Source organism: Paralichthys olivaceus, chromosome 4 (assembly GCF_024713975.1).
Source record: "Paralichthys olivaceus isolate ysfri-2021 chromosome 4, ASM2471397v2, whole genome shotgun sequence".
Lineage (NCBI taxonomy): Eukaryota > Metazoa > Chordata > Actinopteri > Pleuronectiformes > Paralichthyidae > Paralichthys > Paralichthys olivaceus.
This window is the reverse complement of record NC_091096.1, coordinates 6,707,766-6,721,816: the sequence shown is the minus strand read 5'-3', so window position 1 is coordinate 6,721,816 and position 14,051 is coordinate 6,707,766. Positions and strand designations below refer to the sequence as shown.

General features: G+C 41.1%; 4 protein-coding genes across 4 annotated transcripts; 2 read left to right on the top strand and 2 right to left on the bottom strand.

The window, feature by feature from the left end:
- Positions 1-1,291: 1,291 nt before the first annotated feature.
- LOC138407388 (adenosine receptor A1-like) lies at positions 1,292-2,161 on the bottom strand. The gene has a single exon (XM_069523052.1). The coding sequence runs from the start codon at positions 2,159-2,161 to the stop codon at positions 1,292-1,294; it is 870 nt and encodes a 289-aa protein (XP_069379153.1).
- A 1,202-nt stretch (positions 2,162-3,363) lies between these two features.
- On the top strand, positions 3,364-6,382 carry LOC138407403 (allatostatin-A receptor-like). Its single transcript, XM_069523079.1, has 2 exons — positions 3,364-4,324; positions 4,443-6,382. Exons 1-2 carry the CDS (start codon positions 3,468-3,470, stop codon positions 4,480-4,482), a joined length of 897 nt encoding a protein of 298 aa, XP_069379180.1. The 5' UTR covers positions 3,364-3,467; the 3' UTR covers positions 4,483-6,382.
- A 618-nt stretch (positions 6,383-7,000) lies between these two features.
- LOC138407463 (sphingosine 1-phosphate receptor 3-like) lies at positions 7,001-8,972 on the top strand. Its single transcript, XM_069523489.1, has 2 exons — positions 7,001-7,887; positions 7,978-8,972. The coding sequence occupies exons 1-2, from the start codon at positions 7,001-7,003 to the stop codon at positions 8,033-8,035; spliced, it is 945 nt and encodes a 314-aa protein (XP_069379590.1). The 3' UTR covers positions 8,036-8,972.
- Positions 8,973-10,104: 1,132 nt separating this feature from the next.
- Positions 10,105-13,706, bottom strand: LOC109636951 (protease-associated domain-containing protein 1). The gene is made up of 5 exons (XM_020099003.2): positions 13,439-13,706; positions 13,097-13,197; positions 11,959-12,068; positions 11,170-11,337; positions 10,105-11,089 (listed from the first exon to the last, which is right to left on the bottom strand). Exons 1-5 carry the CDS (start codon positions 13,491-13,493, stop codon positions 10,969-10,971), a joined length of 555 nt encoding a protein of 184 aa, XP_019954562.2. The 5' UTR covers positions 13,494-13,706; the 3' UTR covers positions 10,105-10,968.
- Between the last annotated feature and the right edge of the window lie 345 nt (positions 13,707-14,051).

Below are 14,051 nucleotides of genomic sequence, written 5' to 3'. Positions count from 1 at the left end.
CTAATTTAGTTTCTTATCGTGATCACAGTTGAGGGCCACTCACTATTCTTTGTGTTTGACTACTTTTAAAGCTAAAGATATAAACTGCCGACATGTGTTGACTGTTTAAAGTGTCTATATTCAGACAAACTGACTTTTTACAAGTGGTAAACTCAACTGAGTGTTTTCATTAATGTCATATTTTTAGGAAATCTTTCAGGGTCTTTTACGTTGTATTATTTGGAACAAGAAAATATATGTGTTTACTAAGTTATGAGCGGATTAAAGTTGTATACATTCATATTTAAAATGCTGCATATCGAATCCTGAATACAAACTGGATTGAGAAGACATAAAACACACAACTGAATTGTGCAGGAACAAATTCATGTCATCCAAATCCAAAATCCATCAAACTTATTTGGTGCATGTTTAGTGAGACATCATTAGAGAAACAAGGGTTCATTGCTCCCTCTAGTGGTTGAAAATGAATTTGATCAGGTGTTCACGAAGGAAAAAGAGAAGGTTTATGTCGAACATGTTAAGAAACTGTTCAGAAGTTTTAAAAATATCATCGACAACCTTTAATTTTTCATTTACATGTCATATTACAAATAACAAATACCCCATATGATACATGGTCCTTTTCAGCCTTATTTCCATCACTTATTTGTGGAATAACACCTGTAATGTGTTCCCTGTGATTTGACAACACATGAAACAAGGTGTTGATTACAGGATTACACATCCTTAATGTGCTGAGTGCCTGATGAAACATTTTCATCTCCCATGAAAGCCTGAACTTGTTCTCACTTTCCCACTATGTGTTTAAATGCGTTTTTATAATGTTGGCATAGATTTTAAACTTTATCAACTTTGACATCCATCCACTTAGAAATGAAGCCAGTGGGCGTCTAATGGGACCGAGTCTTCCAGAACACACGCCTTGTGGAGAGAATGGAAGAGAATGGGGAAAAGACATTTAAAACGAGCCAGAAAGATAAATACTTATTATATTTGTCTTGATGTTTTAGGACATGCACCTATAAAGGCATAAAATACAAAACATGCAATATGTTTTATACTCCATCTACAATATGGTAACATGAGGTGATAACTCTAAGATATGTGGAGAGGTATTCACCTCACTTTCGTGCCTTTACGCACATAAATGAAACAATAAAAGTGAGTTTTCTGCAGCATCTGTAAAGTGATTCCAGCTGTGATCACATGTTTACGTGAAGCCAGATGTGACCATCATGACACACAACTGCAGGCAGCACTGAGGAGTTAACACCATCACCACCCTCTCTCACCTCCTCCTGCAGCAGGGCCTCCACACCTTGGTGAGCAGCGTGGCTCTGAGCGGGGAGCAGCCGCAGATGTACAGGATGGGGGTGAGGGCAGCGTTCACTCGAGGCAAAACTCGCAGAGGGTCGGTGCCTTCATTCTTAGTGGTGTAACACCCCGAGCCAATGAAGTTACAGGCGATAACATGAGAGAAGATGGGAAGCCACGTCCCCAGGAAGAACAAAACCACCACCAGTATGAGATACACCGAGGAGCGCTTGGTGTCCCTCTCCACGGAGGGTGGCTCCCTCTCCAGCTGGAACCTGGCTATGATGAACAGCCTGATGTTCAGTCCTATCATTATAATCACCCCGAATATGTTGCCCACAAACGATCCAATGCTCGTGATCTTTCCGGCCACGCCGACGGTGACCAGATTGTTCGCAGCCACTATGAGGCTGGCGTAGAGCCAGTACGCGCAGATCACAATCACGGTTCTGTTGCGCGTCATGCGGCGCGAGTATTGGAAAGGTGACACCACAGCGTGGTACCTGTCGGCCTGTGCGGCCAGGATGGCCATGTAGGACAGACCTAAAAATGTGGGAACGACGTAATATGTTCTCGTAGGGGAGTTGAAATTGTCCCTCACATCCAGGACACCAACATAGTAATACGACACGCCGGTGCAGATGTCACTGAAGCAGGTGCTCAGCATGTACATGAAGCGGTTCTCGCTGCGCAGAGCCCTGTTCAGCAGTATGGAGACACACACGGACATGTTGAGGAAAATGATGCTGGAAGCTAAGGAAACACTGAAGAGAAACATCAGCACATTGCCAAAGCTGGTGAGGGGCAGAGCAAAAGACAGGCCCTGCAGGCTGCTGTTACTCATCGGTGCAGAGCTGCCGAAGAGTTCAGGTCCTCATGGCACAGTGACGAGGCAGCAGAGCCACTGAGTGACAACCCAGAGGGTTCTGCTCTGACTTAAGAAGCACAGACAAGATAAGCAGACATGTACCTGGGTGACTAATTCCCTGGACATCAGGTCAACAAGTGAAGTAAAATAACAACAGCCTGCAATTAAAACTAAACTAAGCTGATATCATTTTCAGGTTCTAGCGAACAAGTCTGTAACCTCTGAAACTTTTTCTACATTTTCAGAAAATAAACGTGTAAATTATAGTTTCTTTATGTGATCACAGTTAAGGGCCAATAAGGCCTCTTTGTGTTTGACTGACTAAACAAATAAACTGCCAACAACGTGTTGACTGGTGAAAGTGTCTATATTCAGACAAGAAAAGAAATGAGTGTGTTTACCAAACTTTGAGTGGATTAAACTTTCATCCATTAATATTTACTATGCAGCATACTGAATACAAACTGGATTGAGAATATACAGACATAAAACACTCTTTACAGGCTATTGGTGCATGATTAGTGAGACAGAGAAACAAGGGTTCATTGCTCCCTCATGTGGCTGAAGCTGAATTTGATCAATCAGGTGTTCGTGAAGGAAATAGAGAAAGTTTATGTCGAACATGTTTGTTAATAAACTGTTTAAGGGTTTAAAGAGATTAAAGAGAGAACTTTATGCTTATGCATGTGTATCATACACCTCATACCCCAGTTACTTATTTGTATTCAATACTCTGAACATTAATAATAAACTGTTTCCAGCACATTTGCACTTTGCACCAAATGCTACACCTTCCTCATTATAAGTAACCTGTTTGTTATTGATCAGAATTGGTTGCAGCATCTTTGCACCCTGCACCTATTGTCCTCTGGTCACAATTAGTAGTAGTTAATAGTAGTTAAATGTTTTCTTTGTCCGCCCTTGCACTTCTTGTTTCCGGTTGCACTACATGTCCTAAATGTGTTGAACAGAAAGTTATAGAAACTTGAGAAAGGTTTTTCAGGGTGATGGAGACCTCAGACTTCAGGTGAGAGGGAATTCGTTTTAGGTAGAGGGCAGCAGAAATCCACAGTAACTCAATATCACCTTGTTTTCACCATCACCAAACACAAGTTTTTCCAATGGTCATCATTCAGATCTTTTGTTTTAACTCAACATATAATTTGTTTTTGCTCAAGCCTTCTTTCCTCTAGAGATCAGGAGGTGTGCTCACACTCCACAGGATCCATCCATCTGGCCTTTATAAATCTCCTGCGTGCTCATCCTCAGGTGGAGCACCAGGATGCTCCTTAACGCCACCGTCCCTCTGTCGGTGGACTTCAACACTCCGGAGGACTTCCTCATCTTCATCTTCCACATTGGTTTCGCCACCAGCGCGGTGCTGGTCGCCGGCTCGGTGGTGATCGGGATCTCCTCCACACGGTCTTTGCGAGGCCAGAACCGCTTCATATTCATGCTGAACACGAGCATCAGTGACACGCTGACCGGCTTCTCGGTCTACTACCTCGGCCTCTTCGACGTCCAGGAGGGCTACCCCTCCAGGAATGGCACATTTTACATCTTGCCCTCATTCCTCGGTGTCAATGTGTTGACCTTCCTGTTCGCTCAGTTCGATCGTTACTTCGCTGTGTGTCATCCCTTCTTTTATAACCGCTTCATAACCCGGGGCTTTGTCATTGGCATTTGCGCGTTTTGTTGGATTTACACCTACTCCATCCTCACTGTGCAGAACATGGTGCCAATTTCAAAAGCGGCTCAAATAAACGCATTCGGTGTGATGACTCTGCAGATTATAGTTGTTGTCAAAGTGCTGATGACCGTTAAATTATACGTCATCGCCAGGAACCACCTGGTGAGAGAGGCGCCCAGCGCGGACAGAGACAACAAGAAGGAGTCGTTGCGCATCATTGTGTTTGTGGTCATTTGCTTCTTGGCGCTGTGGTGTCCGTCTTTTGTGAATATCATTGTCAGACAGTTGACCAGGAAAGGTCTGAGGTTCAGGAACGAGGCCACCAACCTGTTCGCCATCTTGGCACGGCTGAACGCGCTGGTCACCCCGGCTCTGTACATCTGGGGCAGCCCGGCGCTGCGGGCGGCCGTGTGGTTTACTGTGTGGCGGAGGATCTGCCCCGCGAGGAGGTCGGTCTCTATACAATCAATTTACAATGTCACTGTTTGTAACTGATCGTGTATTTTTTGCGAAACACTGACTGCAACCCTCTCTTTCTCTCCACCCTCACCTCCTGTCTCTTTTCAGAATTGGTTTTACTTTTGATGGAAAATTACAACGAAGCTGAATCTGCATCATCATCATCACCAGGAGACGGACTAAATGTCCAGACCACGGGTCTAATATGTCATGTGTTTGATTTTGAATTAACGTGAGTCCTTAATCATCACAATTTACTGATTGTCCTCTTTTTTTTTAATGACTGCAGAGAGCACATGGAGCCTGGATTATGTTGTGTGTGAATTGAAGGCTGAAATCAAAGATGAAAGACTGGTTTGAAAATGGAGAAATGTATTTATGGGCCACTGCCACGTGTTTGGAGGACAATTCATTACAGACATGGGGCAAGGTTAGGTCTGGCACTTGGAAAGGATGTATGTATGTTTTCTTTCCCACGAAAAACGTACTATAGGCGTCATAAACGGTTTTAAAAGAAATGAAATAATATGTATGATACTTTTGTAATCACTGAGTCTATTTTTTGAACTTTCAATGAGAATAGGAATGTTTTTATTTTATTTTCTATAAAAATCCATGTGCATTGATCCGGTTCCAAGCTTAATGTCCTGTTTCAAATTTAACACCTTTTAAAGTTTATGAAACTTTCAAATACAGATATAAAACCCTCGCAGACAATATCAACGGTTGAGGTTAATTTATCAGATATTCTACAACAGCCTGTACAACGCAGTTTGGGTTTTATATTTTCATAAGGATAACATTATGGTAAAGAACGAGCTAAATGATGCACGAATATTACAGTTGTTAATAGTATTATATAACAGAAATGACTCGTAAAATCAAACTATCTAAAGTTAGTTTGTTATTTTCTCTATCTTGTGATGTCAATACAAACGTTTCTCTGACTCATATTTGCCACAAATAGACTCAGGTCATAACAGAAAAGAAGAATGTGACATAAGAAAGGGTGGAGACGCTTAAGGGCGAAACTTATCTCAAATGGAGACTTTCATGTTGTAAAGAAATAATAGACTTTAAAAGTGAGGTAACAGTCTTTAAAAGCAGACATCTAATTTTAACTCTCACCTGTCACTAACATCCGATGACTGTTGGTAGCCATTCATTAGTGCAGTAGAACAGACAAGGGGTTTCCTCCATCTTGTCCTATTGTTCTAAAAAGCTCCAGTGTTTAGTTTAAAAAGGCATCTGGGTGATGATGTCTGAACTTGGCAGCCGTCACCCTGGTAAATACCATCAAATTAAGAAACCGCATTTACCTCAGTGCTTCTGTTCATTAATAGTTTGATAAATCTTAATCTTAATCTTGATGGGATTAACCAGCCGCAGGTTCAGCACCATGGCTCGGACAGCTCCACTGACACCAGCTGGTTCAGGACCTCGGTCAGCTCCGTGTTGTTGTTGATAAATAACATTGAGTAATTACCTCCCGCTGCACGAGCTGTGGGGGGGCGGTGATGAGACGATGAACCAGTGTGAACTACGCCTCCAACAATAATAAAGAACCATATCTAACTTATGAAGCTGCCTCATTCAATTCAGGAATGAAAGGAAACTCAAAGAGAAATATCTATGGGACGTCTATGACCATCTGTCAATCAATCACCGTCATCAGGGAGAGTCTGAGGTCTGCACGAAGAAAACACTGACTTTAAAACATTGAGTGCATCTCTGTGTGAGCTTCCATTTACTCCCATCATGACCCCGCCAGTCAACATAACACTCGTTCGTCCTAACTTCTACAGTCTACACACTGCCTTATTCATACTAATCACATCTTGGCCAATGTTATAGCACCGTGCTCGCGTGATATTGTGATATCTAAAATCATTCCATTGCACTTTAAAGATAAAATCGGTCATGTTGAAAACACTTAGGGCCAGCGATGTTATTTTAGTATTTCCCATCAATTTTTATTTGCTGTGCAAGTGGATTTCTTGTCTCACTTATCAGCATTTTTCTTCTTGGAATTAAAGTCATGATGCCTCTATTCTCTAATGTTTGACTTGTTGACATTATCTCAACCTGGTAAAGTTATTATGACGGTAAACTAAGAGGCTTCTTCATTTAGATTAAGCGCAGTTAAACTATAAATATAATAAGTAAAATAAGTTGGATTCAGGTGAATCACCAGAAAACAATTGTTAGTGCCTGATGATGATTTCTATCCAAATGATAAGATAACAAATGAATAATGAATCAAAAGCTTTTCACTGTCAATGTATGTAATTGTGGCGATGAGAGGAAAAGTAAATGTATGTTGGCTTGTGGAAAGTTTTTTTATGAACAACTAACCTGACGCATAGAAATTAATGTACGTCTAATTGTATGTTTCTGGGGAAATATTGTGTGATTAGTTTTTACTTTCAATATAACAAAGAGTGGTTTTTAATCTTTAAATTCATGTGAAAACTGAAGTGAAATCAAACTGAAATGCAAAATGCAGACTTAATTAAATGATTATGTCTTTAAAATATTAAATGTTTGGGAGAATAAAAGTTTGAAGTTTGATATGACGAGTGACATTAGGTCATTCCTCATGGGGACACATTGTATCGCATGTACAATATAAAGAGAGAATAATCCAAGCATGCATTCCAGAAACCATGCTCCTCTCCAACCTCACACCCCCGGTGACAGGAGCGGTGCTTCGTCTCTCGGTGGACTTCGACAGTCCAGTGGATTATCTCATCTTCATCTTTCAGATCTTATTCGCCACGGCCGCGGTTCTTTTAGCGGGGCCGGTGGTCATCACCATTTTATGCACCAGAGCGCTGCGGCTGCAGAACAGGTTCATCTTCATGCTGAACACCAGCATCTGTGACACGCTGCTGGGGCTGTCAGTGTACTATCTGGGTCTGTTCGATGTGCAGGAGGGGTACCCGTCCAGAAACGGGACTTATCATGTTCTACCTTCTCTGCTCGGGGTGAACATCATGACTTTTTTATTCGCGCAGTTCGATAGATATTTTGCCGTGTGCCACCCCTTCATTTACACGCGCTTCGTCACCCGGAATGTTATCATCTGCGTAAACGTGTACTGCTGGTTCCACGTGTGCCTGCAGCTGATCGCTCAAAATGCCCTGCCTCTCTCCAAATCTGTGCAGCTGTACGTCTTCAGCGTGATCAGCTTGCAAATCATCGTGTTCACCAAAGTGGTCATGACCATCAAACTGTACATTATAGCCAGGTACCAGCTGGCGAGAGACCCCCCCAGCGCAGAGAGAGAAACCAACAAGGAGTCGCTGAGAATCATCATCTTTGTTGTCATGAGCTTCTTGGTGTTGTGGTGCCCCTCCTTTGTTAACATCGCGCTCAGGCTGGTGATGGGCCGAGGGCTCGTGTTTAGGAACGAGGCCACTAATCTGTTCGCCATCATGGCCCGTCTGAACGCCGTGTGCACACCGGCCGTGTACCTGTGGGGGAGCCCGGCTCTGAGGGGGGCCACGGTGCAGACGGTGTGGGGCAGAGTGTGTCCACGATGCCGGAGGAGGTAAGAGGGTGACACGTGTCTCTGAAAAAGGTGAAATTCGTTCGGAACGCGCAGTAAAGCAGATGTTGATATTTCTTTTTTTTTCCTCAGGATTGCCTCCTCTCATGTGAAGGGAAACCGTAAAGAAAGGCCGACCAAGATTCACTGACTGTGAGAGGTGAGATAAGCGAGGACCGATTCAGGTAAAATACATATAAGGAAAATGCTCAAATTGTCAATGAAATTACAAAAGAATAAATGTGTATTATTTGTTCATTATTGACCTCTTTATCTCAGTATGTTGGCTCTGACAGGTTCCAGCGGCCCCCCCTTTTCTGGCCTTGTTGAAGTCAGTTGTTAAAGAAGCACTTGGAATTCCTAATATTTTTTTATCTACTAATACGAAATATATATATATTAATAAGGCCAAACCCTCATTCAAGAGAAAAGGTTGTGTGTTTTATGTTGTTTTTTAAAAAGTCCAACAGTTTGTTGCCTCACATTAATATTTGTTATATACTTGGTAGCAATATATGTAAATGTTTATTTTAATATTATGTTTATTATTCACTAGATCGACAATATTATTCATCTCCAATTTACATTATTAGTAGTAGTATTTATTCATTTCCTTGAGTACAGAAAGTTTCCTTAATAAAACGTTTAAGCATTAATATGATCTGGATACTGAGCTGATGATGTTCAATAGTGTGAATCTCAGATGAACCTGACCTCATATAATAACATAAGCCTACTGATGTGACTGCAGATCCTGGTGCTGAAGGGAAGTTAAAATCAAGTGTCTCTTGTTTGAAATGAGTTTTGGGTCCAAATCACTATTTCAACAATGAAGCTTCAAACCAGCTTAATGATCAATGGTCTGACTTGTTGTCCATTTGTCTACATATTAATTGAATGTCCTTGATTTGGTTTGATATTTGATTAAAAAAAAAGTTGCTGCTTTTTTTAAGTTCGCGGAGGAAGAACTTCAGTAGATGGCTCCTCTGGATTAAAGACACCACAGCGCCTTCAGGTGGCATTTTGTATCAATTACAGCTCAAAAGAGGAATAAATGCTCTTGTAAATAAAATACTATTAATATGTGATATGTGGTATTCTATCTATATCTTTCAAGTTGTCTTCCAAGTTATCAAGTTCATACTTTCCAACAACATTGCATGTGTTTTAGTGAAGGAAGTATGTTATGCTTTGTTCATTATAGTATTATTATTAATATTATTTTTACATTCCTGCTGCATCAGGATGATGATTTTTTACATGACAGCACAATAAAAGCCTAAAGCATGTTAGAGGAAAGAATGTACTATGTGAACTAAGTAGTAACATCTTGGAAGTTTACCTGTGACTGAACACTGGACATCTGCACGAGGCTGGTGATGTACTGTATGTTCGGACAAGAAAGGCTGGTGACTCCACAGTTGATCTTACGTACAAAACAATCATTGCACTAAACCACTTAAGACTAAACAACACTCTGTGGCAGGAGGAGATACTGAGGACTATTTAATCTTTATATTCCAGATTTGATTCCCTACAACTGTTGCCCTCCACATTCAAAACAAGTTTGTTTTCATGGTGAAAACTAGTACCATCAGATTTGTGTAGGATGAGTGCTGATGTTTATGAGGGAGACCACCAAACAGAGGGAGGCCACGATGTGGACAGTGTGGGTCCAAGATGCAAAGAGAGAAATTCACTACCATGTTCAATATAATTATGGCCATTTCTATAAACTAACTCATTTCTTTGGGGTTGACTCCTGTCACAAGAGGGCAGCTATAATAATAAACAATAAATCAATACAGGATTTCTTTCTCACAGCGAAAAGAGCTTAAATGAAGGCATTGATAACTTATATATTCAGATATGAATTGAGAGTGAATAGTTAACAGGCAATGTGAAAGAACTGCAGTTACATTTTTGTGTTGAGGCCTGTCAGCTAGAACTTCAGACTTTTCAATTCTGCAATCTGAAACCCTCACCCATTTATATTATGGATAAACGGATCAATAAAGTTTACAGACCTACTAATATTAGCAATCTGTTCCTAACCAAGCAAAGACAAAGAGCAACTCATCCATCCAAAATATTCAGAAGCCTCAGTGTGGAAAAAATTTAAGGCAACACCCAATCCTTTTCCCGTGGAAGACTGAGTTTGAAGTTTTACAAATGTGAACTGCAAGAAAGCAAACGAATGATGGTCTGTTCTGCAAAAAGTTTCATTTTAGATTTATTTACCATAAGAAAAGGAATGTACAGTTATTATCAGTTTTATCCTGTTAAAGTTCATGCAGATGAACAGAAATTATTTACATTTTTACAGTGAGGCAACATTCCCTGTATATTGTATTGTGATTATAGCAGATGCTTTCATGAATAGTTTTTTTGTGTCTTTCCCTCAGAGGGATATCCAACCACTAACACTATTAGACAAGGCAGAGGCGACGTGTGCTCTGTAAGTGTTGTATTAAGCAGTTTCTGGAGACTGACCTACTGGAAGACCTCATAATCATGATCACCGACTAATAAAACTACAAATCAAGGCATCACTGTTTCTCATCCGATCAACCTTCGGTGTAGTCAGGTGTATTGCTGAGGATCTAAGGAAGTGCACAGTTGACTGTACAGTGCTTTTGGATGAATAGTTGTCAAGAAAATAAAAATACAGACATTAATTAATCAAACCCTCTTCAACCATCCAACTGAGACAAGGTTCGACAAAATTATACTTGTGACTGATTGTGTCACATACACTGTGACACTAAGCAACCAGCCCCTACAGACCGGCACATTTTGAATGGGCAAATAATTATTAAAACTTTAGCTAAGCACTGAGCATAAGCAAGAATGTTTCTCATTTGTTTGTCTTTACCTGGTATAAAGGCTGTGAGTGTGAACTTATGTGTACATCAGTTTTATTGGTTCACCACTACTACATGTGCTAGGTTACCCACCACCACCAGGTTATCACCAAGACGTCCCTGTGAAGCTGTGAGTTTATTCACTGCTGAGAGGAAATGCACCGATGAAAGAGAGCAAACAGAGTGAGGAAGACAATGAAGTTGTAGATGTGTGTCACTTCTACCACAGTGTCCATGGTGGCTGCTTCAGAGGGAATGAGGCCAAAGACGAAACGTTGACAGGGATGGAAATGACAGCCCACGGCAGCTCTTGTCTCTCAAGAGTTCGTCTGATCATCATTCTAGAATAAAAGGAATAAACTGTTAATGCCCAATAAATTCATTGCATTAATCCTTAACAGCTCTGAATGACGCGTCGTACCCATCACGTCCCAGTAGAAACAGAGCAGGTATGTTGGGTTTGGCCGTGGTCCCATCAGTGATCATATCAAGGTACTGACTATCGTTGTCCACTGCATTATCAGCTATTAGAACAGCTTTACCTCCTGCTTCCTCCACATAACGGGCCTTTTGTACAAAGGAGCAACCACTGAAGAAAAACAGATAAAGAAATGGAAGAAATTATTTTAAAATGAGCCAGAAATAAATAAGTTGTAATACTACTTCCAACGATGTGCTGTGACATAGTTACTCAAACTCTACTGTCCCATATGGACAGACTTTGCACATTAAACATTCCAAAAGATAAAATATCTAATTACATCATGTTAGCATTGCATACAACTAAAAATGCCACTGTTTATCAGCCAGTTACTTTAACTAAACAAATTACATTAAATATTCTACATGACACTCAAGCGTCTCTGTATTTCCTACAACCGCTGCAAAAAAAACTGTAAAAACAATTAAGAAACATGAATTTACATGAATGAAGAAAATAATTAATTATCATCATATTCCAGTCGGGACAATTTGACTACTAAATACAATTTGTCCATTTTAGGCTGTCACATGCCTAAGCATGTTAGTAAGCAAGTTATCTTACTATAAGTTAACTGAATCATCATCATTTCTTACAGCCACACCCTGCTTATCTTAGTCTCAGGCCTTCCCCACCCCTCAACCACTACATGGATCCACCCCAGCTTACACTTTCCTATCACTGGTCTGTTTATGGCTTCTACAGGGGCAGCTATAAGTTAGTATTCACCCTCTTTCAACCAGGATCACTTGTCCCCAAATGATGTCTCTGTCCTTTAGGTCGGAGCAGCCGTCTGCCGGGTCTGCAGGCACCAGGAAAATCTCATCATAGGAAGATGTCTGGAGACAAAGAGGTAGAAAGGGTGAAAACATTAATTTGGCCTTACGATAACATCATCGAGAAATCCCTACAGTGACTGAACTTTGAGAGGGCAAATGAAGCAACCAGATATCAGTAACTCAGTAACTTCTTTAGGTGCAGTGGAAAATGCCGAATCAGCTCCATTAGAAGTGCACTATTTATCTCAAGAACAGCCTTTCCATCACTACAGGACTTTTATTAGAATAAGGTCATAAGAAGGGAACACATCATCATCATCAGGGACAGTACACAGCCACAGCCTTTTACACTCCTGACATCAGGCAGATGTTGCAAGAGTGTGAAATCCAGAGGAAGCATACGACAATGAGCTTGTAAGAACAAAATTTCCCACAAGTCTGACTGAACTCATAGCCTCTTGCATTTGTGTCCATTTATGACTGCTGCTCTGCAATGCCAAAGTTTTCAGATATATGTTAACACATAACATGTGTCTACAGTTAGATTTGAGTATTAATGTAGTTTTCTATTATTAAGTTAATCTTTACTTGAATTACATTTTTAAGCTTGACTTTACTGTGACGGTTTAATCTTGTGAGACCGAGGACAGGCAAAGTAAATATTTCATTGCATGGTGCAACACATGTTTTACAGTACACACGTCTCTTGACTCTGAATGTGATTTTCGAGTGGACATTGATAGATAGATAGATAGATAGATAGATGGATGGATGAATACTTTATTGATCCCGAGGGAAATCTAGGCATCCAATATCACACAAAACAGTCAAACACAAGAGCATAAGAATAATAAAAAGGTCCAAATGAGTCAAGAATAAGTTCAATGCAGTGAGATGAAAGTCTAACGACCAGAACTACTTCAAAGCTGTCACTGTGAAGAAGTATGTGCTGGTGGAGACATTGTCAATGCAGAGTACAAGGTGATGGACAGACAAGTAACCGAAGCTGAGTATTGAAGCCAAATATAAATGCAGACAAGTTGAAGACAGGAAGTTTGATTTGAAATGAAAGAGAAAAGAGTGCTTACAAAATCTCCTCCAAAGTCTTTAGCGGGTGCAGCACTGAAGATGTAGCCGATCTCCTCTGGGCTGATGACCCGGAAGTACAAGAGCTCATTGACCCCGAGACCTGCAGCAGCCCCCCCCCCCCCAAAAAAAACACAAACATTGTAAATACATGTGACTGTATCATGCACATGAAGGCAGAGTTGGTCATGGATGTTCAGAGTATGACAGTATTGTCTCTGCACCTGTAAAACATGTGCACATGTGCTCAGTCAACCCATGCGCGTGTAAACAAAGGTTATCCAAAGCTAAAGCTAACACCGCTGCTAGCTGAACTAGCTGGTTGCCATGACTCTTCCTCTCACCTGCGGTGCGGCTGAAGACGCTCCACAGGTACAAAACAAAAAGAGCCGCTGCCATGTTCAGGACATGTGCAACGTTAGAGTCCCGACACGTCCTCGTACCTCACATGTGCCGGCGGAGTCTCCTCCATGTCTGAGGCTGCACCGGAGAACAACACAGCGGCAGGTGAGCGGCCATATCCGGTCAATGTGCTGTGCGCATGCGCGTTCTGCAGAGCCGGATCAATACGCTCCGGAGCCGCCGGGCACGAATGAGCTGCTGGGCCCCATCACATGTATTTGAATCTCATAGATGTTTTATTCAAATGAACTACAACATGAATACATGTACCGTGCATTTCCTTTGTTTTAGTACGGAAGTGTATTTTATTCAATTGAGAAAAATATCTGCTCTGTTTTTCTGAATTGACGAGGTAATTAAACGTACAGTGTGTAGAATTTAGTGATATCGAGTGGTGAAGTTTCATGTTGCAGCTGAATAAAAACTCAAAAGGTGTTTAGTTTGTCCAGTCTGAACTACTGTAAAAAACATGGCAGCCTCCGCAGAGAGGGTCCCCTCGATGTAAATATAATGTATTTCAATATAAAGGGCCTTTTCTAGGGAAAAGAACACTAC